Genomic DNA, 24,447 nt, shown 5'->3' with positions numbered 1-24,447 from the left:
GTGTGAGTCTATGGGTCTCTGTGTGAGGCTCTGGGTCTCTGTGTGAATCTATGGGTCTCTGTGTGAGTCTATGGGTCTCTGTGTGAGTCTATAGATCTCTGTGTGAGTCTATAGATCTCTGTGTGAGTCTATTTACGGATGTTTGAACTTCTTTCGTACCGTACGTAGCCAACCTTGCTAATCGAAGGTGCGGGAGAAGAAGCAACAAGAAATGAGTTTTCAGTCCAGTTTGCTGTGTTGACATTATTGACTTTTCTTCCGTCTCGTTGTCTGCCTTACGGACGTTTTCTTTACGTTCTTAGATTCCGTCGGACGGTGTGCGGCCGACACGAACGGGATGGGCGCGAGCTCTCCCCCGGGCCGCTCGGAAACTTCGTGTGCCGCCACACGTGCCTCCGAGCGTGCCTCCGCGCGTGCCGCCATACGTGCCGGACGGACGAGTGACGGGGAGCGCACCGACCAATCGCGTTCGCGTCGCATCCGTTCCGCCCGCGCGGGACGCCGTGAGCCCTCGACACTGAGCAACGGCGACGCAGTCGGGGAATTGACTTCTACAAGCCTCGGAGATTGTTGCCCAAGTACATTGCCAGCTTCGGGGAGCCAGCGATTTCCCGCGGATGACGCCCGCTACGGGCGGAGCGTGCCCCCCGATGTTCCGTGGAAGGGCAGCGCTGAGGGTCGTGTTCGCGAAGACGCTCAAACAGGAGGAGCGGCGGGTGCCGGAGTTACTGGCGAAGAGGCCTGCCGCCCTGCTGAGCATGAAACAGCGGCAGCTGCTCCTACCGGGAGCAGCACCAACAGCAGCGGCAGCGGCGGCGTGGCGCTGAGCGATGGAGAGCTGCAGACCCTGTTGCTGGATGGAGACGCTGACCTCACACGGACAATAGACACTGACCCCACACACACAAGAGACACTGACCCCACAAGAGACACTGACCCCACACTCACTGACCCCACAAGAGACACTGACGCCACAAGAGACACTGACCTCACACTCACAATAGACACTGACCTCACACTCACAAGTGACACTGACCCCACAAGGACAATAGACACTGACCCCACAAGTGACACTGACCCCACACTCACAAGAGACACTGACCCCACACTCACTGACCCCACAAGAGACACTGACCCCACAAGAGACACTGACGCCACAAGTGACACTGACCCCACACTCACATTAGACACTGACCCCACAAGGACAATAGACACTAACCCCACAAGTGACACTGACCCCACACTCACAAGAGACACTGACCCCACACTCACTGACCCCACAAGAGACACTGACCCCACACTCACAATATATACTGACCCCACACTCACAACAGACACTGACCCCACACACACAAGAGACACTGACCCCACACTCACAAGTGACACTGATCCCACACACACAAGAGACACTGACCCCACAAGGACAATAGACACTGACCCCACACACACAAGTGACACTGACCCCACACACACAAGTGACACTGACCCCACACACACAAGTGACACTGACCCCACACTCACAATAGACACTGACCCCACAAGGACAATAGACACTGACCCCACAAGTGACACTGACCCCACACTCACAAGAGACACTCACCCCACACTCACTGACCCCACAAGAGACACTGACCCCACACTCACAATAGACACTGACCCCACAAGGACAATAGACACTGATGCCACAAGTGACACTGACCCCACACTCACAAGAGACACTGACCCCACACTCACTGACCCCACAAGAGACACTGACCCCTCACTCACTGACCCCACAAGAGACACTGACCCCACAAGTGACACTGACCCCACACTCACAAGAGACACTGACCCCACACTCACTGACCCCACAAGAGACACTGACCCCACACTCACAATAGACACTGACCCCACAAGGACAATAGACACTGATGCCACAAGTGACACTGACCCCACACTCACAAGAGACACTGACCCCACACTCACTGACCCCACAAGAGACACTGACCCCTCACTCACTGACCCCACAAGAGACACTGACCCCACAAGTGACACTGACCCCACACTCACAAGAGACACTCACCCCACACTGACTGACCCCACAAGAGACACTGACCCCTCACTCACTGACCCCACAAGAGACACTGACCCCACAAGTGACACTGACCCCACACTCACAAGAGACACTGACCCCTCACTCACTGACCCCACAAGAGACACTGACCCCACAAGTGACACTGACCCCACACACACAAGAGACACTGACCCCACACTCACAAGTGACACTGACCCCACACACACAAGAGACACTGACCCCACACTCACTGACCCCACAAGAGACACTGACCCCACACTCACAATAGACACTGACCCCACAAGGACAATAGACACTGATGCCACAAGTGACACTGACCCCACACTCACAAGAGACACTGACCCCACACTCACTGACCCCACAAGAGACACTGACCCCTCACTCACTGACCCCACAAGAGACACTGACCCCACAAGTGACACTGACCCCACACACACAAGAGACACTGACCCCACACTCACTGACCCCACAAGAGACACTGACCCCACACTCACTGACCCCACAAGAGACACTGACCCCACACACACAAGAGACACTGACCCCACACTCACAAGTGACACTGACCCCACACACACAAGAGACACTGACCCCACACTCACAAGTGACACTGACCCCACACTCACAAGAGACACTGACCCCACACTCACTGACCCCACAAGAGACACTGACCCCACACTCACAAGATACACTGACCCCACACACACAAGAGACACTGACCCCACACTCACAAGAGACACTGACCCCACACACACAAGAGACACTGACCCCACACACACAAGATACACTGACCCCACACACACAAGAGACACTGACCCCACACTCACAAGAGACACTGACCCCACACACACAAGAGACACTGACCCCACACACACAAGTGACACTGACCCCACACACACAAGAGACACTGACCCCACACACACAAGTGACACTGACCCCACACTCACAAGAGACACTGACCCCACACACACAAGAGACACTGACCCCACACACACAAGAGACACTGACCCCACACACACAAGAGACACTGACCCCACACTCACTGACCCCACAAGAGACACTGACCCCACACTCACAATAGACACTGACCCCACACTCACAAGAGACACTGACCCCACACACACAAGAGACACTGACCCCACACACACAAGAGACACTGACCCCACACACACAAGAGACACTGACCCCACACACACAAGTGACACTGACCCCACACTCACAAGAGACACTGACCCCACACACACAAGAGACACTGACCCCACACACACAAGAGACACTGACCCCACACACACAAGAGACACTGACCCCACACACACAATAGACACTGACCCCACACACACAAGAGACACTGACCCCACACTCACTGACCCCACAAGAGACACTGACCCCACACTCACAATAGACACTGACCCCACAAGGACAATAGACACTGACGCCACAAGTGACACTGACCCCACACTCACAAGAGACACTGACCCCACACTCACAAGAGACACTGACCCAACACTCACTGACCCCACAAGAGACACTGACCCCACACTCACTGACCCCACAAGAGACACTGACCCCACAAGTGACACTGACCCCACACTCACAAGAGACACTGACCCCACACTCACAAGAGACACTGACCCCACACTCACTGACCCCACAAGAGACACTGACCCCACACTCACTGACCCCACAAGAGACACTGACCCCACACTCACTGACCCCACAAGAGACACTGACCCCACAAGTGACACTGACCCCACACACACAAGAGACACTGACCCCACACACACAAGAGACACTGACCCCACACTCACAAGAGACACTGACCCCACACACACAAGAGACACTGACCCCACACACACAAGAGACACTGACCCCACACACACAAGAGACACTGACCCCACACACACAAGAGACACTGACCCCACACTCACAAGAGACACTGACCCCACACTCACAAGAGACACTCACCCCACACTCACAAGAGACACTGACCCCACACACACAAGAGACACTGACCCCACACACACAAGAGACACTGACCCCACACACACAAGTGACACTGAACCCACAAGAGACACTGACCCCACACACACAAGAGACACTGACCCCACACACACAAGAGACACTGACCCCACACACACAAGAGACACTGACCCCACACACACAAGAGACACTGACCCCACACACACAAGAGACACTGACCCCACACACACAAGGGACACTGACCCCACACTCACAAGAGACACTGACCCCACACACACAAGAGACACTGACCCCACACACACAAGAGACACTGACCCCACACTCACAAGTGACACTGACCCCACACACACAAGAGACACTGACCCCACACACACAAGAGACACTGACCCCACACTCACAAGAGACACTGACCCCACACACACAAGAGACACTGACCCCACACTCACAAGAGACACTGACCCCACACTCACAAGAGACACTCACCCCACACTCACAAGAGACACTGACCCCACACACGCAAGAGACACTGACCTCACACACACAAGAGACACTGACCCCACACACACAAGTGACACTGAACCCACAAGAGACACTGACCCCACACACACAAGAGACACTGACCCCACACACACAAGAGACACTGACCCCACACACACAAGAGACACTGACCCCACACACACAAGAGACACTGACCCCACACACACAAGAGACACTGACCCCACACACACAAGAGACACTGACCCCACACTCACAAGAGACACTGACCCCACACACACAAGAGACACTGACCCCACACACACAAGAGACACTGACCCCACACTCACAAGAGACACTGACCCCACACTCACAAGAGACACTGACCCCACACTCACAATAGACACTGACCCCACACACACAAGAGACACTGACCCCACACACACAAGAGACACTGACCCCCCACACACAAGAGACACTGACCCCACACACACAAGAGACACTGACCCCACACTCACAAGAGACACTGACCCCACACACACAAGATACACTGACCCCACACTCACAATAGACACTGACCCCACACACACAAGAGACACTGACCCCACACACACAAGAGACTCTGACCCCACACACACTAGAGACACTGACCCCACACACACAAGAGACACTGACCCCACACACACAAGAGACACTGACCCCACACACACAAGAGACACTGACCCCACACTCACAAGAGACACTGACCCCACACACACAAGAGACACTGACCCCACACACACAAGAGACAGTGACCCCACACTCACAAGAGACACTGACCCCACACTCACAAGAGACACTGACCCCACACTCACAATAGACACTGACCCCACACACACAAGAGACACTGACCCCACACACACAAGAGACACTGACCCCACACTCACAAGAGACACTGACCCCACACACACAAGAGACACTGACCCCACACACACAAGAGACACTGACCCCACACTCACAAGAGACACTGACCCCACACACACAAGAGACACTGACCCCACACACACAAGAGACACTGACTCCACACACACAAGTGACACTGACCCCACAAGAGACACTGACCCCACAAAAGACACTGACCCCACACACACAAGAGACACTGACCCCACACACACAAGAGACACTGACCCCACACACACAAGAGACACTGACCCCACACACACAAGTGACACTGACCCCACACACACAAGAGTCACTGACCCCACACTCACAAGATACACTGACCCCACACACACAAGAGACACTGACCCCACACACACAAGTGACACTGACCCCACACACACAAGAGTCACTGACCCCACACTCACAAGATACACTGACCCCACACACACAAGAGACACTGACCCCACACACACAAGAGACACTGACCCCACACTCACAAGAGACACTGACCCCACACTCACAAGTGACACAGACCCCACACACACAAGTGACACTGACCCCACACACACAAGATACATTGACCCCACACTCACAAAACACTCTGAACCCACACAGAAAAAAGAGACTGACCCCACACAAATTAAAGGCACTGAACCCACACACACAAGTGACACTGACCCCACACTCACAAAACACTCTGAACCCACACACACAAGAGACACTGACCCCACACAGATTAAAGGCACTGAACTTGTACAGACAAGAAGCACTGACCTTGTACAGAGACAAGATACTAAACCCACACACACAAGAGACACTGACCCCACACAGATGAAAGGCACTGACCCTGTCCAGACTCGAAGCACTGACCTTGTACAGAGACGAGACACGGACCCCACACTCACAATAGACACTGACCCCACAAGAGACACTGACCTCACACACACAAGAAACACTGACCTCACACACACAAGAGACGGTGACCCCACACAGATAAAAGGCCTTATCCAGGCAAGAAGCACTGCCCTTGTACAGAGAAGAGAAACTGACCCCACACACACAAGATACACTGACCTTGCACACACAAGAGACACTGACCCCACACACACAAGAAGCACTGCCCTTATACAGAAAAGAGACACTGACCGCACACAGATAAAAGGCACTGACCTCATTCACACAATAGGCTCTGATCCCACCCAGACAAATTTCTGTTTATTGGCGGAGAAGAGCAGAAACAGCCCTGCAGTTCAAGCACCCTCCCAGTGGTTCCGCTTGCGGGCAACTGACGTGGACACGGAAGTCCTCCAGTCTGGGATCGCAGTCGTTCCCGGTGAGTTGGCCTCCGCTTGTTCCACGCCGCCATGCAGTTGCCCCCTGGTTTGCGGTGGCGGTGGCGCGGCCTTGCGGGTAGCGCGTTTAATGCCCGCTCGTTTGCAAGACGTTCGAGGGTTCTAATCTGGCAAGGCGGCCTTGGTTATCATTGCAGCGGTGTTAACCGCGAGGTTACCGTGCACCTTGCGCTTTTACGGTGGACGTTAACGATCCAGCGAGGTTATTCGGTCGTGGTTTTGCAAAGTTCATAGAACTACACGGCAAGTTACCCAATTGGGATCGCGCGCAGTTACATCGCCCCCCCCCCACCCCCACCCCGCTACTGTAAAACTATCGCGGGTCCTGTCTGAAACGCAGCAGCGCCTTCCGTCGCGGTGATAGCCTCGCACTATAGGGACGATAGCACCGACCCCAAATGTACTAAATTGTTATTCTAGTCGTCAAGGTCGCGTTTGTCTGCGTGTGGCTACGGTGCTGCTTATATCCGCAGCGTTACCAGCGTGCGTGTGGGCCACGGTGGAAAGATGTTAACTACCTCGCCTGGTGTGCAGGAGGTCGTGGGTTCGATCACGACCCTGACGCCTGCTGCTGTATATATTTAGTTTGTGTGTCTCTCTGTCATCATCACGGTGGCTATGAGATGTTAACTACCTCGCCTGGTGTACAGGAGGTCGTGGGTTCGATCACGACCCTGACGCCTGCTGCTTTATATTTGGAGTTTGGGTGTTCTCTCCGTGGTCGCGTGGATTTTCTCTCCACATGTAGAATCAACGTCGCGCATATTTATTTGGCCGCTATAAATTTTCCACGTGATAAGCCACTTTGTTGAGCTATCATTTGTGATCGCCAGGTTGCTTCTGAAATAGAACTATGTAGCTCAGCGGGGCCTTACCTGGTAAAATAAAAACAATAGTTTATTTTAATAGTGTGCTTTCAGTGTGCTGTGTAGGGAGCGGTAGTGCAGCGGTTAGCGCACTCCACCATTGTGCGTGTTGCCCTAAAAAACCCGGTGACCCCGAGTTCGACCCCCGCTCACGGCCACCAACACCGATGGCAATTATCTAAACCGGTCCTGGTCGACTAAGCCTCAAATGAGTAGCTGTTGCGATGTGTAAACATCGCCACTGGGGAGACAAAGGCGGTCGGGCCTTGTACTGGCCATCGACCCACCCCTCGTGTGCTTTGCTGGTCTTCATAGCAGCCATTGCCCCAACGGTCTGTTGAGGCTACACGGCAGAGGTCGCAATCGGGTACCTGATACCCGTACCCTACCCGATACCCGGCCGGGTGTAGGGTACGGGTACCCGTTTGCGACCCTGGTGCGGACGGGTATGGGTAAGGAATCAAAACCCGTTTGCGACCTCTGTTACACGGTGGATCTTTGTCTGCAAGTCAGCTGTGCTTGCGTGTGCGTCATTACATCTCTGTGAAGAGTGTCTTGCGGTTCGCACGCTGCGAGCGAGCGTTTTCAAGTTTCAAGTTTCATTTATTAGGTATATAGCCCTGTGAGCCATTTGGCTCTTGAATCGGGTGCAACCGCAACAACAAAAAACAAAAACATGAACAAAAAAAACATCTACTAATAGGGTTTTTTCCCCTTTTTTCTGGCAACAAAACTGACACCTTTTGCAAGGAATCATGCTTACATTAACCACAATACTTGCAGTCAAATGCAAACAAAAAACAATACTCTGATAATTTATGCATTGTCTTTGAAACTGATTGGTCCACACCAGAGACAGCTTTCTTTAGAGCCTAGTCTCATATGGTGTTCGATCAGATGACGCCAAAAGGCGCAAAAAAACATCTTAAAGTGAATATGTGACTGAGTTCAAACAGAAAATCCAAGAAAAGACAGCAAAATATTGCAGAAACAAGTAAACCCGTAAAAACAAAGTTTTTCACTATAAATCCTTTATATGCGTGGCATCGGGGCGGCTAGAGTCCTCTCGTCCCCTGGCTTGAGATGGCTGCCACCTATGGGTCAGATGATTGTCTGGCAGCATTAAACAATTGGTAATCAAATATGAAAAAAAAAATTCACGAACATTAATTGTCACGCACAACGAGTCTGTGTGCAAAATGTCAGCTCGATTGGATCACAGGAAGTGGGTTAAAAAACGACCGAAAGATTTGCACGGTCCTAAGCAAGCAAGCGAACTTAATATAAAGGATTTAAAAAAACACCGCACACCAACGCTGTGTGCAAAGATCCCAGTGGGTAACGGTGAGGGGGCGGCACTGTGCAGGATGCAGGGATCGAACCGGGCGTGCTGTGGTGGTCGTGTACACGCACCACGCCGCTTGGTTTACCTGCCATCGGACCACCGCCCAGCTGACGCGCCTGCTGCTGTACTACCTCTGCGTGCCCAGGTAGGCCGCGAACGAACGTGCGTCCCACATTCTTGGTTTTTTCGGTAAAGTCACGTAGAAGGGGGAAAAAATGTATGAAACAATAAAATTCTCACGACGTTTCGACTACAACACAAGCTGTGGATTTCACACCTGATGACTATTGCTTGTGTTGCAGTTGAAACGTCGTGAGAATTGTATTCATCTTCTTGGTTCTTTCGGTAAAGTCACGTAGAAGGGAAAAAAAATATATGAAACAATACAATTCTCACGACGTTTCGACTGCAACACAAGCTGTGGATTTCACACCTGATCATGACTGCTTGTGTTGCAGTCGAAACGTCGTGAGAATTGCATTTTATAATGTTTTATTTTATTATTTTATTATTTCCCTTCTACGTGACTTTACCGAAAGAACCAAGAAGATGAATCCCTGCAGTCACGAAAGCTTTAAATCGAGAATTGTATTGTTTGATATTTTTAATTATTTTATTATTTCCCTTCTACTTGACTTTACCGAAAGAACCAAGAATACGAATCCCTGCAGTCACGAAAGCTTTAAATCAAAAGTGTGTCCCGTAGTTACCCGACCATCCGTGGTAAAAGAGCTTTATCGCTCATCAAATTCCTCCAGTATAAATATTCAGATTTAGCATTTTGTTTCTCGCCGGTAGAGAGACTGAGCTAGCGAGTGGCTCGCAATTGTAAGGGGTTTGCCGCGGGTGGCTAGGAGATGTTAACTCCCTCGCCTGGTGTGCAGGAGGTCGTGGGTTCGATCTCGACCCTGACACCTGCTGCTGTGTATTTGGAGTTTGCGTGTCTCTCATCATCATCATCACGGTGGCTAGGAGATGTTAACTACCTCGCCTGGTGTGCAGGAGGTCGTGGGTTCGATCCCGACCCTGACGTCTGCTGCTGTATATTTGGAGTTGGCATGTTATCTCCCCGTGGATCTTTCTCTGGGTCCTCCGGTTTTTCCCTTCACATCCAGGATCACCGTGCGTTCAGTGTATTTGGCCGCTGTACATTTCCACTTTGTTGAGCTATCATTTTTGGCCCGGTCGCTTCTGAAAAAGAGCGACATAGCTCAGTGGCCCTTACCTGGTAAAAATAAAAATTAAGTGTAGTTTAGTAATTTAGTTTCATCGTGATAATAATAATCCACCACATGACATGAACCATGTCCAGATGGCAAACTCTGCTGCGTGTGAAGCAAGGCCAGAGGTCGCAAACGGGTTTTGATTCCTTACCCGTACCCGTACCCGGCTGCACCAGGGTCGCAAACGGGTACCCGTACCCTACCCGTACCCGGCCGGGTATCGGGTAGGGTACGGGTACGGGTACCCGATTGCAACCTCTGGGATGAAGTCATGTTGCAGGCGCGGGTGGGTTGATTCTAGGAACTTGAATTGTGAGAAGAGACAAGACGTTGGGAAATGAGTGACAAATGGTGACTCACCAGTGACTCACGGCCTTCTCACTCATTGGTTGGGGTGAGTGACGTGCGGCTACCCGTACCCGGCCGCACCAGGGTCGCAAACGGGTACCCGGCTACCCGTACGCGGCCGGGTACGGGTAGCCGAGTATCAGGTAGGGTATGGGTATCGGGTACCCGATGGCGACCTCTGAGCATGGCTCACCCCCCCCCCCCTGCCGCCCCCCCCCCCACCCCGGGTGCAGGAGGAGGGTGCAACGGAGGGGCCTCACGGTGCTGGTGGACGCTCGCTGGGCCCAGCCCTCCCCCGCCCTCTTCAGGGCCCTTGTCGGCCTTCAGGTGCAGCGCGCGCTCCTCCCAATCGCTCGCTTCACGTGTGCGGCGCGGTGGCTCGGAGATGTTAACTACCTCGCCTGGTGTGCAGGAGGTCGTGGGTTCGATCTCGACCCTGACGCCTGCTGTGTATTTGGATTTTGCGTGTCTCTCTCATCATCATCACGGTGGATAGGAGATGTTAACTACCTCGCCTGGTGTACAGGAAGTCGTGGGTTCGATCCCGAGCCTGATGCCTGCTGCTGTATATTTGGAGTTTACGTGTCTCTCTCATCATCACGGTGGCTAGGAGATGTTAACTGCCTCGCCTGGTGTACAGGAGGTCGTGGGTTCGATCCCGACCCTGACGCCTGCTGTGTGTTTGGAGTTTGCGTGTCTCTCTCTCTCTCATCATCATCACGGTGGCTAGGAGATGTTAACTCCCTCGCCTGGTGTACAGGAAGTCGTGGGTTCAATCTCGACCCTGACGCCTGCTGCTGTGTATTTGGAGTTTGCGTCTCTCTCTCATCATCATCACGGTGGCTAGGAGATGTTAACTCCCTCGCCTGGTGTACAGGAGGTCGTGGGTTCGATTCCGACCCTGATGCCTGCTGCTGTATATTTGGAGTTTGCGTGTCTCTCTCTCTCTCATCATCATCACGGTGGCTAGGAGATGTTAACTACCTCGCCTGGTGTACAGGAGGTCGTGGGTTCGATCCTGACCCTGACGCCTGCTGCTGTATATTTGGAGTTTGCGTGTCTCTCTCTCTCTCATCATCACGGTGGCTAGGAGATGTTAACTTCCTCACCTGGTGTACAGGAGGTCGTGGGTTCGATCCTGAGTCTGACGACGCCTGTTGTATCTTCGCATTTTGCTTGTTTTCCTGGTCGCTTGGATTTTTTCTCCACGTCCTCTGGTTTATCTCTCCACGTTTAGAATCGACATCATAAATTCCCGCGTGATAAGCCGCTTCCCAACTCCGATTAGCACGGTTGGCTGCGTACGTTGCGAAAGAAGTCCAACACGCTTGCGTACACTTCGTTGAGCTATCATTCTTTCGATGGCCGTGGCGCTTCTAAAAAAGGGTTATAGTAGTTTATAGTATCATCATAATTAATAAGAATAATGGGCCATATAGTAAACAACTGCAGTCTGTGCTCCTTCGATGGAGGAGCAGCAACAGACAAAACAACGTGAAGTCCTTCTCCGCCGTGGCCAGCATCAGCAGCAGTAGTAGCAGCAACAGCGGCAGCAGCAGCGGCAGCAGCAGCAGGACCAGCGGTAGCAGTAGCAGCAGCGGCGGCAGCAGCAGCGGCGGCGGCACCAGCATCAGCAGCAGCAGCGGCAGCATCAGCACCAGCAGTAGCAGCAGCAGTAGCGGCAGCAGCAGCAGCGGCAGCAGCAGCAGCACCAGCAGTAGCAGCAGCAGCAGCGGCAGCAGTAGCAGCAGCAGCAGCGGCAGCAGTAGCAGCAGCAGTAGCGGCAGCAGCAGTAGCGGCAGCAGCAGCAGCGGCAGCAGCAGCAGCGGCAGCAGCAGCAGCACCAGCAGTAGCAGCAGCACCAGCGGCAGCAGCAGCAGCACCAGCAGTAGCAGCAGCACCAGCGGTAGCAGCAGCACAAGCGGTAGCAGCAGCAGCAGCGGCAGCAGCAGCAGGCCTCGACATTGGCATTTAGCTCCCGAACACAAACAGGGCTGCCATCATGCGCGAGCGTAGAATTGATACCCGAGTCATTCCGTAGTTTTGCAGTTGGTTGGGTGGAGGGCGGTGGGGTTGATCGTTAGCCGCGGAGTGTGTACATCACAAAATGAGTAACGTGCGATGCGTGGCAGCAGACTCATGCCCTTGGTCATCCCCCACAAATGGGGTTCATCGCGGTCTCTGTGAGTATTCTAAATCGCCTCACCTTACCATATTAATAAAAAGTGTGCCGTACTTGGCCCTTCCCCCTCTCCAACCATTATATATACGGAGTGGTAGCTCTTGTAATCTCTCATTTCTTGATACAGCTGTCGTGGCTGTGACGGTTCCAGCTGAAGACGGAAGCTTGTGTTGCCTCCGAAACGTCGTGATTTTTATTTTATTTTACTTTTATTAATTTTAATGTTTTACCTACGTGACTTTACCGGAAAAAACCTTAGAATATTCTAAATCGGCTTGGTCACTTGGAGCCCCCAAACCTGACCTGTGCACCCGTTGAACAGGAAGCGCGTGCGTGAGAGGAGGTGTCGGTGGCAAGAGAGTCCGTCGGCAGCGGTGTTTCTGTCGCGGCGGCAGCGATTTGCTGTTTGACAACAGATTATTTTGGGTTTCGGTTGCTAGGTTCTGGGATTTGCACAAAGGTAGGGGAGGGGAAGGTGGTGGAGGGTGCGGAGGAGCTGACGGTGACGACGACGATGACGATATTGAGCGGGCGGAGAATCGAGGCTAAACTAGGGCAGAGAACTACACTATGGGGACCTCATTTGCCAGTAAAAATATGATAATTGGTTCTTTACCCTTCTATCTGGCAACAAAACTGACACCTTTTTGCAAGGAGTCATGTTTGCATAGACCGCAATACCTGCAGTCATAATACAAACAAAAGAACATAACTCTGATAATGTGCACTGTCCTTGAAGGAAAGCTGTCTCGGGTGTGGACCAATCAACTTCAAGGACAGTGCACATTATCAGAGTTATGTTCTTTTGTTTGTATTATGACTGCAGGTATTGCGGTCTATGCAAACATGACTCCTTGCAAAAAGGTGTCAGTTTTGTTGCCAGATAGAAGGGTAAAGAACCAATTATCTTAGGGCAGAGAAGTTGGGGAGGAGGAGAGCGTGAGAGTTGGGAGGCGAAACGCAGATCCCCAAGGGTGCCAAACTGGACGTCGGCCTAACGGATACTGTACTCGGCGTGGCGCTGCGAGACACGTTGCACGCACATGTATGTGTGCGTGCGAGTGCGTGCATGTGCGCGTGGTCTGAGCTTGTGTTTCGCCATCATGATAATTGGTTCTTTACCCTTCTATCTGGCAACAAAACTGACACCTTTTTACAAGGAGTCATGTTTGCATAGACCGCAATACCTGCAGTCATAAATACAAACAAAAGACATAACTCTGATAATGTGCACTGTCCTTGAAGTTGATTGGTCCACACCCGAGACAGCTTTCCTTCGAGCCTAGTCTCACATGGGTTGGACCAGAAGACGCCAAAAGGCGCACAACTCAAAGACAATGCACCATCAGAGTATGAGAGCTCGGGGCAAACATCTACACTATGGGGACCTCATCATGGTAGCCCGTCAAGCGTTTGCAGGTCGTTTTTTTCCTCCTTCGAAATTATTTTTTCCCCGTTTGCCGTCTTTCGCCGTCTGCTAATCCCGCGTAGCCTTAACAGACTGCTGGGGCAAGTGCTATTTGCGAGCACCTATGAAGGCCGGCACGGCACACGAGGGGGTGGGTGGCCAGCACCACGCCCGGCCGCCTTTGTCTCCCTAGCGGCGATGTTTACTACACACCGCACCACGTAATCATTTGAGGCTGAGGCGACCTAGGGGAGGCCCAGAACCAGTTCAGATAAAATCATCACCGGTGTTGACCGTGAGCGGGAATCGAACTCTGGTCGCCAGTTTCGTAGCGCGCCGCGCTAACCGCTGCACCACCGCTCCCCACACACGCACTTCGCCGCAGATGCACATCCGGCTGCCGATGCTTGCGCAGTTGCTGCGAGCCTTCGTTGTGGTAACAATCATTTCCCCACTTGTGCCACCGCCGCCGCCGCCGCAAGTGTGCGCTCCTCGCTCTCGTAGAGAGAGAGGACGACTTGGAGTCATAGCGGGGAGGCGGCAGCAGCAGCAACGCTCTGATGACCCGGTGCCACCCACAATTTCCGGAGCTCTGCCGTCCTCTATATATCGAGGCACTATCGGGCGACGAAGGAGTCCATCTTCTTGGTTCTTTCGGTAAAGTCACGTAGAAGGAAAATAAAAAATAATAAAAATAAAACATAATAAAATAATTCTCACGACGTTTCGGCCACAACGCAAGCAGCCGTCTTCAGGTGGAGAACATGTCTGTCAAGTAGACAGAGTCCACCTGAAGACGGCTGCTTGCGTTGTGGCCGAAACGTCGTGAGAATTATTTTATTATGTTTTATTTATATTTTTATTTATTACTTTATTAGTTTCCTTCTACGTGACTTTACCGAAAGAACCAAGAAGACGAATCCCTGCAGTCACGAAAGCTTTAAATCGAGAATTGAATTGTTTGATATTTTTTATTATTTTATTATTTCCCTTCTACGTGACTTTACCGAAAGAACCAAGAATACGAATCCCTGCAGTCACGAAAGCTTTAAATCGAGACGAAGGAGTTGTTTAAACGTGTGGGATGAAACTGGAGCACTGGAAAAAACAACCCCCCCACACACGTGCGAGGGACACACACACACACCGCTATCCCATACAGGCGGAACAGGTGGGGTCCAGTGACGAGTCGGTGTTTTGGGTTGATGCTATTTAAGAGCTCTGCGTCACATTAACGCTAATTGACGTGCAGGGCGGTTATTCCTGTCTCGTCCTGCCCGCCCCTCGCGTGATGCCCTCGCACGCCGGCGAGCTGCGTTTCACTTAATCTGATCGGCTGCGGTGCTGTCTCAATCCACAGCTGGATGAAGGCAACACCATGTTGGTCGTGGTGGATTGGGCGGGGGTCGTTTGACCATACAGTGGCGGTCACTGCGGATTCGGACGAAGCGAGCTGATTTGCTTGTTTGTAGCACCCTGCCCCGACCCCCCGGTACCCAGGACCGGCTCGGATAATCGCTCGCCTGCTGATGTCAGGCCGCCGCACGGAATCGAATCTGGGGGTCCGCCCGGGGCCTTTGGCCTTGGCGCGCGGTGAGCCAAATGCCCGTGCCCCCCACCCGCCGCGTACTTCTCGTGCTAACAGGACGGTTAAAACAAAAGCGGGGGGGCAGGGCCTGTGGCTCGCAGCGGCAGCAGCAGCAGCAGCAGCAGCCTGATCAGTTCGTGGTTAATCCAACTTTAAAGCTCATTTCCATTGACCGGCCAGAACCTAATGCGGTAACCATGGAGATGCGTGCACGGGGCTCAACCGCAAATAGCAGACTTTTGGAGTTAATGGCATAATGACTTCCACATGGTGGCTGCTGCAGATTTGTTTGAAAGGGGCCTGAGGGGGGGCGGTGGCGGTGGTGAGGGGGGGCGGGTAGCAGCAGCAGCAGCAGCAGGCGAAGCCAGGCATTGATTTTATTTTCTCTCTCCCGGCAGCTAGAAACCCCGCGGGGTTCGCTCTCGTCTCGGCTCGCTTCGGACGCGGCCTCGAGGGGGAGTTGATTCGGTCGATCGGCCGGCGGCGGCCAAAGGACGTCCCTGGCGGTCCGTCGGCATCCTTTGTCGAAGGAGTGCGCCTCGCCGTTTCGCTCGTCCCAGGGACGGCGGAGTTGGGTTACCTTACCGGATTCGACTCCGGAGGGTGGTTGGGGGGGGGTCAGATTGCCCGTCGCGCTGTATCGCGTCGGCATAAGCGTCAGGCGAACATTCCAGCCGGCGGTTATTATTATTATTGTGTAAAAAATGAGAAATTCGCCGTAAATTCTTCGACGTTTTGTTTGTGTTTTTCTCAATAACGCTCTTTGTTCCTGGCAGTACTCGCACACCTGGTACCGACGCACGCCAATGGCGTTTTTTTTTCAGTCTCGCCACAAAACTGGGGGGGGGGGGCGGGGGGGGGGTTAGTCATTGGCTCCGATTTTTTGGGCGGCCGGGTTTGGCGGCTAGTAGCGGCAACACTTGCGCCCAGGAAACGTGGAACGCACGTTTTTGCCTCGGCGCCGTTGGGCCGAGAATGGTTGAAATCTTCTTGGTTCTTTCGGTAAAGTCACGTAGAAGGGAAATAATAAAATAATAAAAATAAAACATAATCTTATTATAATAATAAAACATAATGTTATAATAATTTTATTATGTTTTATTTTTATTATTTTATTATTTCCCTTCTACGTGACTTTACCGAAAGAACCAAGAAGATGAATCCCTGCAGTCACGAAAGCTTTAAATATAATTATTTTATTATGTTTTATTTTTACTATTTTATTATTTCCCTTCTACATGACTTTACCGACAAAACCAAGAAGATGAATCCCTGCAGTCACAAAAGCTTTAAATCGAAATGGTTCAAATCGTCGGCCGACGATTCCGGAATCGGACGCTCTTGCCGTGTGGAGTTTGGATGTTCTTCCCCCTGTTCCGCATGGGTTTCTCCGGGTGCTCCGGGTCTCTACCATAGCTAAAAAAAAAGCCCCACGCAAGCATAGAGTCTTAGGACTCAGTGGGTAAATAAGTAATCGGTAGCAGTAATTTATTTACCCAGGAAAGCTTAGAATTATAAGTTAATGTATTTAAGGGCCCCTTATATACCTGTGCCGCTGTGGCAAGATGTTAACTTGGGAATTAATGATGCTATTTGAACTTATATACTTTATTTATATCTTATAGGAGCGTCACGGTGGCTATGAGATGTTAACTACCTCGCCTGGTGTACAGGAGGTTGTGGGTTCGATCCCGACCCTGACGCCTGCTGCTGTGTATTTGGAGTGTGCGTGTCTCTCTCTCTCTCTCTCATCATAATCACGGTGGCTAGGAGATGTTAACTACCTCGCCTGGTGTACAGGAGGTCGTGGGTTCGATCCCGACCCTGACGCCTGCTGCTGTATATTTGGAGTTTGCGTGTCTCTCTCTCTCTCTCATCATCACGGTGGCTAGGAGATGTTAACTACCTCGCCTGGTATACAGGATGTCGTGGGATTGACCCCAACCCTGACACTTGCTGTATATTCGGAGTTTGCGTGTTCTCCCCGTGGTGGAGTGGATTTTTCTCCAGGTCTTCCAGTTTTTCCCTCCACATTTAGAATCAACATCACGCGTTTAGAGTATTTGGCTGCTATACTTTCCACATGATAAGCCACTTCATTGAGTTTTCGTTTGTTGCCCAAGGTAGCTTCTGAAAAAGAGCGATGTAGCTCAGTGGTCTTCAGCTGATAAATAAAAATACACTATGAGACCTCCTTTACCAGTGGCAAAATATAGTAATAGGTTTTTACCCTTTCAACTGGTACAAAAACTGACCTTTATACAAGGCATCATGTTTGCAATAACCACAACACAAGCAGTCAAAATGCAAACAAAAATAAACAACTCTGATAATGATAATGATATGCACTGTCCTTGAAGTTGATTGGCGTACGCCAAAAGGCTTTTGGCGTCATCTGGTCCAACACCAATGGAGACTAGGCTCTAAAAAAAGCTGTCTCGGGTGTGGACCAATCAACTTCAAGGACAGTGCATATCATTATCATCATCAGAGTTGTTTCTTTTTGTTGGCATTTTGACTGCTTGTGTTGTGGTTATTGCAAACATGATGCCTTGTATAAAGGTGTCAGTTTTTGTACCAGTTGAAAGGGTAAAAAGCTGTTACTAAAAGAAAAATAGTTTAGTAAAATTTTTTTTTTACATTCAGTGCCCTCATTGCAGTGCATGGCATGTTGAGATTTTCCACTATGCAGAGGATGCATGAGCCTCGCGGGAGATGGAACCCAGGGATGTTCTGCATTGTCGGGTCTTTCAAGACGGGGTGGAGGTGTCTGTGATTTCTCGTGAACTCCGTTCGTCATCGTGAGCTGAGAAGAACGACGTGGTTGCCGACCCTGTGCATCAGCAACATCTAACTTTGTAGCCATTGGCGACATGAAAATTGGCCGCCTAGTAAAAATGTTTTCGCGGGGCTTGTCACTCACTCGCTCATGGCAGCAGTCAGTCGCAGAGGTTGCAACCGGGTACCCGATACCCGTACCCTACCCGATACCCGGCTACCCGTACCCGGCCGGGTACGGGTACCCGTTTGCGACCCTGGTGCGGCCGGGTACGGGTACGGGTAGGCCGTGAGTCACTGGTGAGTCACCGTTTGTCACTCACTTCCCAACGTCTTGTCTCTTCTCACAATTCAAGTTCTTAGAATCAACCCACCCGCGCCTGCAACATGGCTTCATCCCAGAGGTCACAATCGGGGACCCGATACCCGTACCCGGCTGGGTACGGGTGTAGGGTACGGGTACGGCCGGGTACGGCCGGGTACGGGTACCCGTTTGCGACCCTGGTGCGGCCGGGTACGGGTGCGGGTAAGGAATCAAAACCCGTTTGCGACCTTCTGGTCAGTCGCCTCCTCGCCACTCTGTCATCGCTATCGCCACGGTTTGGCTCCTCTATACCCCGTGAACGTCGCTCTTTTGGCTGCGCACACAACGCTGAGGCATGCCACGGGCGGCAACCTGTTTGTGTCCGCCTTCCCGAGCTTCAGGTGGTGCCTCTTAATTGTTTAATCGCCGCTCTGACAGCTGCAATGCGTATTCTGGGAGCCAGGAATGAACTGTCGGTTGAACGTGTCTAAATGCACCGATTGCCCCAGGGAGCCAATGGGGAAAGTTGTGGAATCTGCTGGCCAGTGCCGTCTGTCTGGTTATACAACCCCTCCGCCGCGCTTGCCATTCCTCCCACAGTTCAGCCGATGCGAATGCGAACGGCTCTCATTTTGAGCAAGTTTGCGTTGGCACGATGCAGTTGTTGGGAGACGTTAACATTTTCTGTATTTTTCGTGTGTCGACCGCGGACTGGGTTCGCCGCGGTGACCACCGTTGTCCGTGTCGACGCTGCCCCGAGTGGAGGTGAGGGTCAGCGGTACAGCGGTCCCCAGTTCAATTTCAGAATCGGAATCTTTTATTTTGTCCGCGGGAAGAATCCGATGGGCTTATGAAATTTTTTTTTTCACCACCACAGATGTCCAGTCTGGGGCGTCTCGGCAAGTTTGAACGGCAAACGATGCCGAAAGCAAAATAGTGACAAAGGTTAAGCGAGTCGTTAAATATGAATACGTCATAAATGCACAACGAATATAAGTCCAGTGTATCAAGGTTTTGGGGGGACGGCAGCAAAAAAAAAAACCCAACAGAAAAACAGTCGCAGACCACGGCAATCTCCCGGCAGTTGTGAAGCGCTCTCAAATCCTTTCCGCCTCGATCGGCAGGTCTCCCTGGGGGGGTGGGTGGGTGACGAGTTCAGAGGGTGTGTGTGCCACCACTCCCCAACCTCCCCCCCCCACGTCTGGCCGACGTGGGAGTGTGGGGCCAATTGACCCTCGGCAGTGAATTTTTTTTTTGTATCTCTCTCCGTCTCGAATGCAGAGGGGAGGGGGCCATCTCGGTGGCACGAGAAAGATGTGGCAGGGCCACACTTGTTTTGGTTTGTTTTACCTTTGCAGTAAGCCAGGGCTCGTAGCGCGCGTCAGCGGTTCATTTATTATCGGAGCGGCCGGCATTAAGTGTTCGCGGTACAGTGCGTGGCGGAGGGGAGAGTGCTGGGCCTTGTGGGTGGGGAGGCAGCGTGTGTGTGTGTGCGCGTGTGTGAGCGGTAGTGTAGCGGTCAGCGCCAGAGGTCGCAAACGGGTTTTGATTCCTTACCCGTACCCGTACCCGGCCGCACCAGGGCCGCAAATGGGTACCCGGCCGGGTACGGGTACCCGTTCCCTACCCGTACCCGTACCCTACCCGAAATGAGTGACAAACGGTTATTCACCAGTGACTCACGGCCTACCCGTACCCGGCCGCACCAGGGTCACAGACGGGTACCTGTACCCGGCCGGGTACGGGTAGCCGGGTATCGGGTAGGGTACGGATATCGGGTACCCGGTTGCAACCTCTGGTCAGCGCGCAGCACTATGTACCCAGCGACCCAGGTTCGATTCCCGCTCACGGCCAACACCAGCGACGAATATTTGAACCGGTCCTGGGCCTCTCCTAGGTCGACTCGGCCTCAAATGAGTACCTGGCGCGGTGTGTGAATATTGCCACCGGGAAGACAAAGGCGGCCGGGCGTGGTGCTGGCCACCCGCCCGCTCGTGTGCCGTTCTTGACTTCATAGGTGCTCGCTAACAGCACTTGCCCGAACAGTCTGTTAAGGCTGCACGGGGGATCTGTATCTTTGTGTATGTGTGTGATGTCTACAGGCGGCTCTGATACAATAAATAACCGGGGCATTAGTAAACAGGAAGCGGTGGCGGCGGTGTTATTTGACCGGTGGCATGCCTTGGGAATATTTCCATTCGTCTAATTTTAGTGACTCTGCGCCTCTCCAGGAATGTAAACGCCGCACCTCTTAATGGTGGCAGTGACAACGCGACGCTTGAAGGTCCGCTGACAAACGAGGCCAGGGACGGGTTTGCCGATGCGGCCGGTTCTGACCGTGGTGGGAGCTCGTCCAAACATTTTGTCTGTTTTGCTGTCACGGTGGTGATGGGGACAGCTGGCGGGGGGGGGGGGGTGACACGGTGAGCCCGGCGGTCGCGCGTTCGCCATCCGTTGCAGAAGTTCGCGGTTCGGATCCGGTGGGCCCGGCACGGTTATTACCGCGGTGTGGTAGCAGCAAGTTTGAACAAACACATTGTCCTGCGGAGGGAGCTGGTAGGAACGTTGGGTTGCTCGGTCAATGGCCAGGGTCAACGGTGTATTCCGCAAATATGGCCGACTGTGAGGGCGGGCACAAGCCGGCGTGAGTAGGTTAAACGTTGAGTTTTATAAGGGCACCATGGGGTGACCAGCCCCTCCCCACCCAGCCCCACCCCTCTCACCCCCCACCCAGCCCCACCCTCCCCACCCAGCCCCTCCCTACCCTACCCTCCCCACCCTCTCCTATCCACCCAGCCCCACCCTCCCCACCCAGCCCATCCCCACCCTCCCTTCCCCACCTAGCCCCTCCCCATCCTCCCCACCCTCCCCACCCTCCCCTCCCATTTTTGGATGCACGACGGACGGACACAATAATTCCCTGTGGGCTGGTGTAACCAGGAGGTTCCTACCAGTATAATTACCTCATTTGTGACGTGCCTTTCATGTTGAAGTCTCCAAGAGCTGTACGTAAAAATAAGACTACAACAACGAGTATAGATTCAATCTAAGCGAAATAGAAAGCTGACAATAATGTTAATGACGACTCGAAATTTCAATGAAATGTGTCACTATGATGAAAGCGAATGTAATAATTGCAGAGTAATACAATCGGACAACAGAATAGTTTATTAAAAATCTTAAATCGCAGGGAAAAGCCTGCTAGTACAAATAGGCGAGTTTCCAAGTGAGTTTATGGGTGAATTTTAAGACGGCGATTTAAAAAGTGACACAGACTCGGAATCTATAATGGACCGAGGAAAAGGGATTCCACAATCACGGAGCCTGACCCCAGACGGCTCCGTCTCCCATCAAACAGCAAGAACACCACCCAGAGTCTTGCCTTTGGAACGACGAGTAGGGCCAGAATCAGCCGATCTACGTTGTTTTCACAGCGGTTCTGTGGAGCTGATCAGTGGCGAGATATTAAAAGACCAGCCCATTCAAGGCCTTATTATGTGCGTGAGAAACAGAATCTCGATTCTGCACTTTACAGGGGAGAATATGAGAAGTCATGTGGTTACACGATTTAGATCTGTTTAGAACCCGGGCAGCTGAGTTTTCTATTATATTTTTGTAATCTATTTAAAAACACTTCTAGAAACGCCAGCAAGCAAGGCGTGAGAATTATTTCATTATGTTTTATTTTTATTATTTCCCTTCTACGTGACTTTACCGAAAGAACCAAGAAGATGAATCCTATGCAGTCACGAAAGCTTTAAATCGAAAAGTAATCCAACCGGTATTAAATAAAGGCATGCATCCAGCCTCTCGGCATCGGACAGCGTGGGTTGACTGAGTCGAGCTACGTTGATGCGTAAATTAAACACAAACTAGATTTTGGTTAATGTCACATACGCGAGATTCAAATGTCAAACCGGCGTCTATGATGACACCAAAGTTTCTTGACCTCGGAGGAAGACCGAATTACAGTTCCCGGCTATGGCCGTACTCGAACCATCCAATTTACGCGCTTGATGTGTGGAGGGCCCAACAGTATAATCGCTTATTATTTGTTCTTCTTTGGTTCTTTCGGTAAAGTGACGTATAAAGATAAAATAATAAATTAAATTAAATACTAGCATACGACGTTTCGATTGCAACACAAGCAATCATCATCAGGTATACATTAAATAGGAACACAAATCTAGTATACTTAGAAATGTAATGTAATACAACAGAGAGTCGGATAACATAACAGTCAACAGCCTATCTGGTTGATTACGTTCTTCCTGAGAATGCTCAATTTGAGAGAGAGATTAAACACAGAACCAGAAACATAGACAGACATATAAGCAGACATATCACAGAGATACAGAGAGAGAGACAACACAGAGACACACAGAGACACACACAGAGAGAGACACACAACATAGACACACAGACAGACATATAAGCAGACAGATATCACAGAGATACACAGAGAGAGAGAACAAACATAGGCACACAGAGAAACCACGCCTCTGTGTTGAGGCCTTAAATAGAGAAAGGGGGGGCGGGGGCGGGGAGAGAGGGAGGGGTTAGAGAAATTAGCATGTCCATGAGTGGAAACGGTGAGTGGCAAGGTGTAAAAAGCTTGAGAGAGGGGGGCAGGGGTGGAGAGAGAGGGGTTAGAGAAATTAGCATGTCAATGAGTAGCACGATGAGTGGTACGGTACGAAAGCTTGAAAAAATTAGGAGGCAGGGAGAGAGACACACTAAATTAACTAACGTAGCCTTATCACAATTGAGGAAAGTTTAGGTGCAGACACGAGTTGACCTCGGCAAGGCAACGTGATAGTACGGAAACTGCTACTTTGGTAAAAGTCAAGAGTCTTAAGATAATTCTAGATTTGAAGCTTTCGTGACTGCAAGGATTCATATTCTTAGGTTTTTTTTACTTGATGCAGCAAGCGCGCTGTGAGGGTTCCACCTGAAGACGGAAGCTTGTGTTGCCTCCGAAACGTCGTTATTTTTATTTGACTTTTATTAATTTTAATTTTCTTGGTTCTTTCGGTAAAGTCACCTGAAGACGGCTGCTTGCGTTGTGGCTGAAACGTCGTGAGAATTATTTTATTATGTTTTATTTTTATTATTTTATTATTTTCCTTCTACGTGACTTTACCGAAAGAACCAAGAAGATGAAACCCTGCAGTCACGAAAACTTTAAATCGAAATTTAATTTTAATTTCTTTCTTTCTTTTTTACCTACGTGACTTTACCGAACAAACCTAAGAGTATAGTCTTAAGATAAATCTGTTGCGTCACCGGGATCAAAGTGTAAATCTAAGCTCACGACGACGACGAAATATTTGTCCAGGCGGTAGTTGTACGTACATGCTGAACAACAGAGGGCCCAACATTGAGGCCGGAGGAAGCCCTGAGGACACTAAACCATGAGCAGAGATGAACAGCCGCCGATCGAGAAAGCCAATTTAGCAAGGGTTAATTGTTTTTTTACCCTTCTATCTGGCAACAAAACTGACACCTTTTTACAAGGAGTCATGTTTGCATAGACCACAATACCTGCAGTCATATTACAAACAAAAGACATAACTCTGATAATGTGCACTGTCCTTAAAGTTGATT

The 24,447-nt window shown here is 51.4% G+C and overlaps 1 protein-coding gene across 1 annotated transcript in view; it reads left to right on the top strand.

The window, feature by feature from the left end:
- Nucleotides 1-24,447, top strand: part of LOC133357853 (uncharacterized) — an 84,483-nt gene that overhangs the window by 5,660 nt on the left and 54,376 nt on the right. The window contains exons 3-5 of the mRNA XM_061575997.1: nt 303-849; nt 6,750-6,779; nt 10,814-10,907. Coding sequence (XP_061431981.1) covers nt 303-849; nt 6,750-6,779; nt 10,814-10,907 — 671 coding nt within the window. The remainder of the gene's footprint in view (nt 1-302; nt 850-6,749; nt 6,780-10,813; nt 10,908-24,447) is intronic.

Source organism: Lethenteron reissneri, chromosome 60 (genome assembly GCF_015708825.2).
Source record: "Lethenteron reissneri isolate LAM-NWPU_2019-01 chromosome 60, ASM1570882v1, whole genome shotgun sequence".
In the NCBI taxonomy this organism is placed as follows: Eukaryota; Metazoa; Chordata; class Hyperoartia; order Petromyzontiformes; family Petromyzontidae; genus Lethenteron; species Lethenteron reissneri.
The sequence above is the reverse complement of the archived record's forward strand: the minus strand, read 5'-3'. Positions and strand labels throughout refer to the sequence as shown.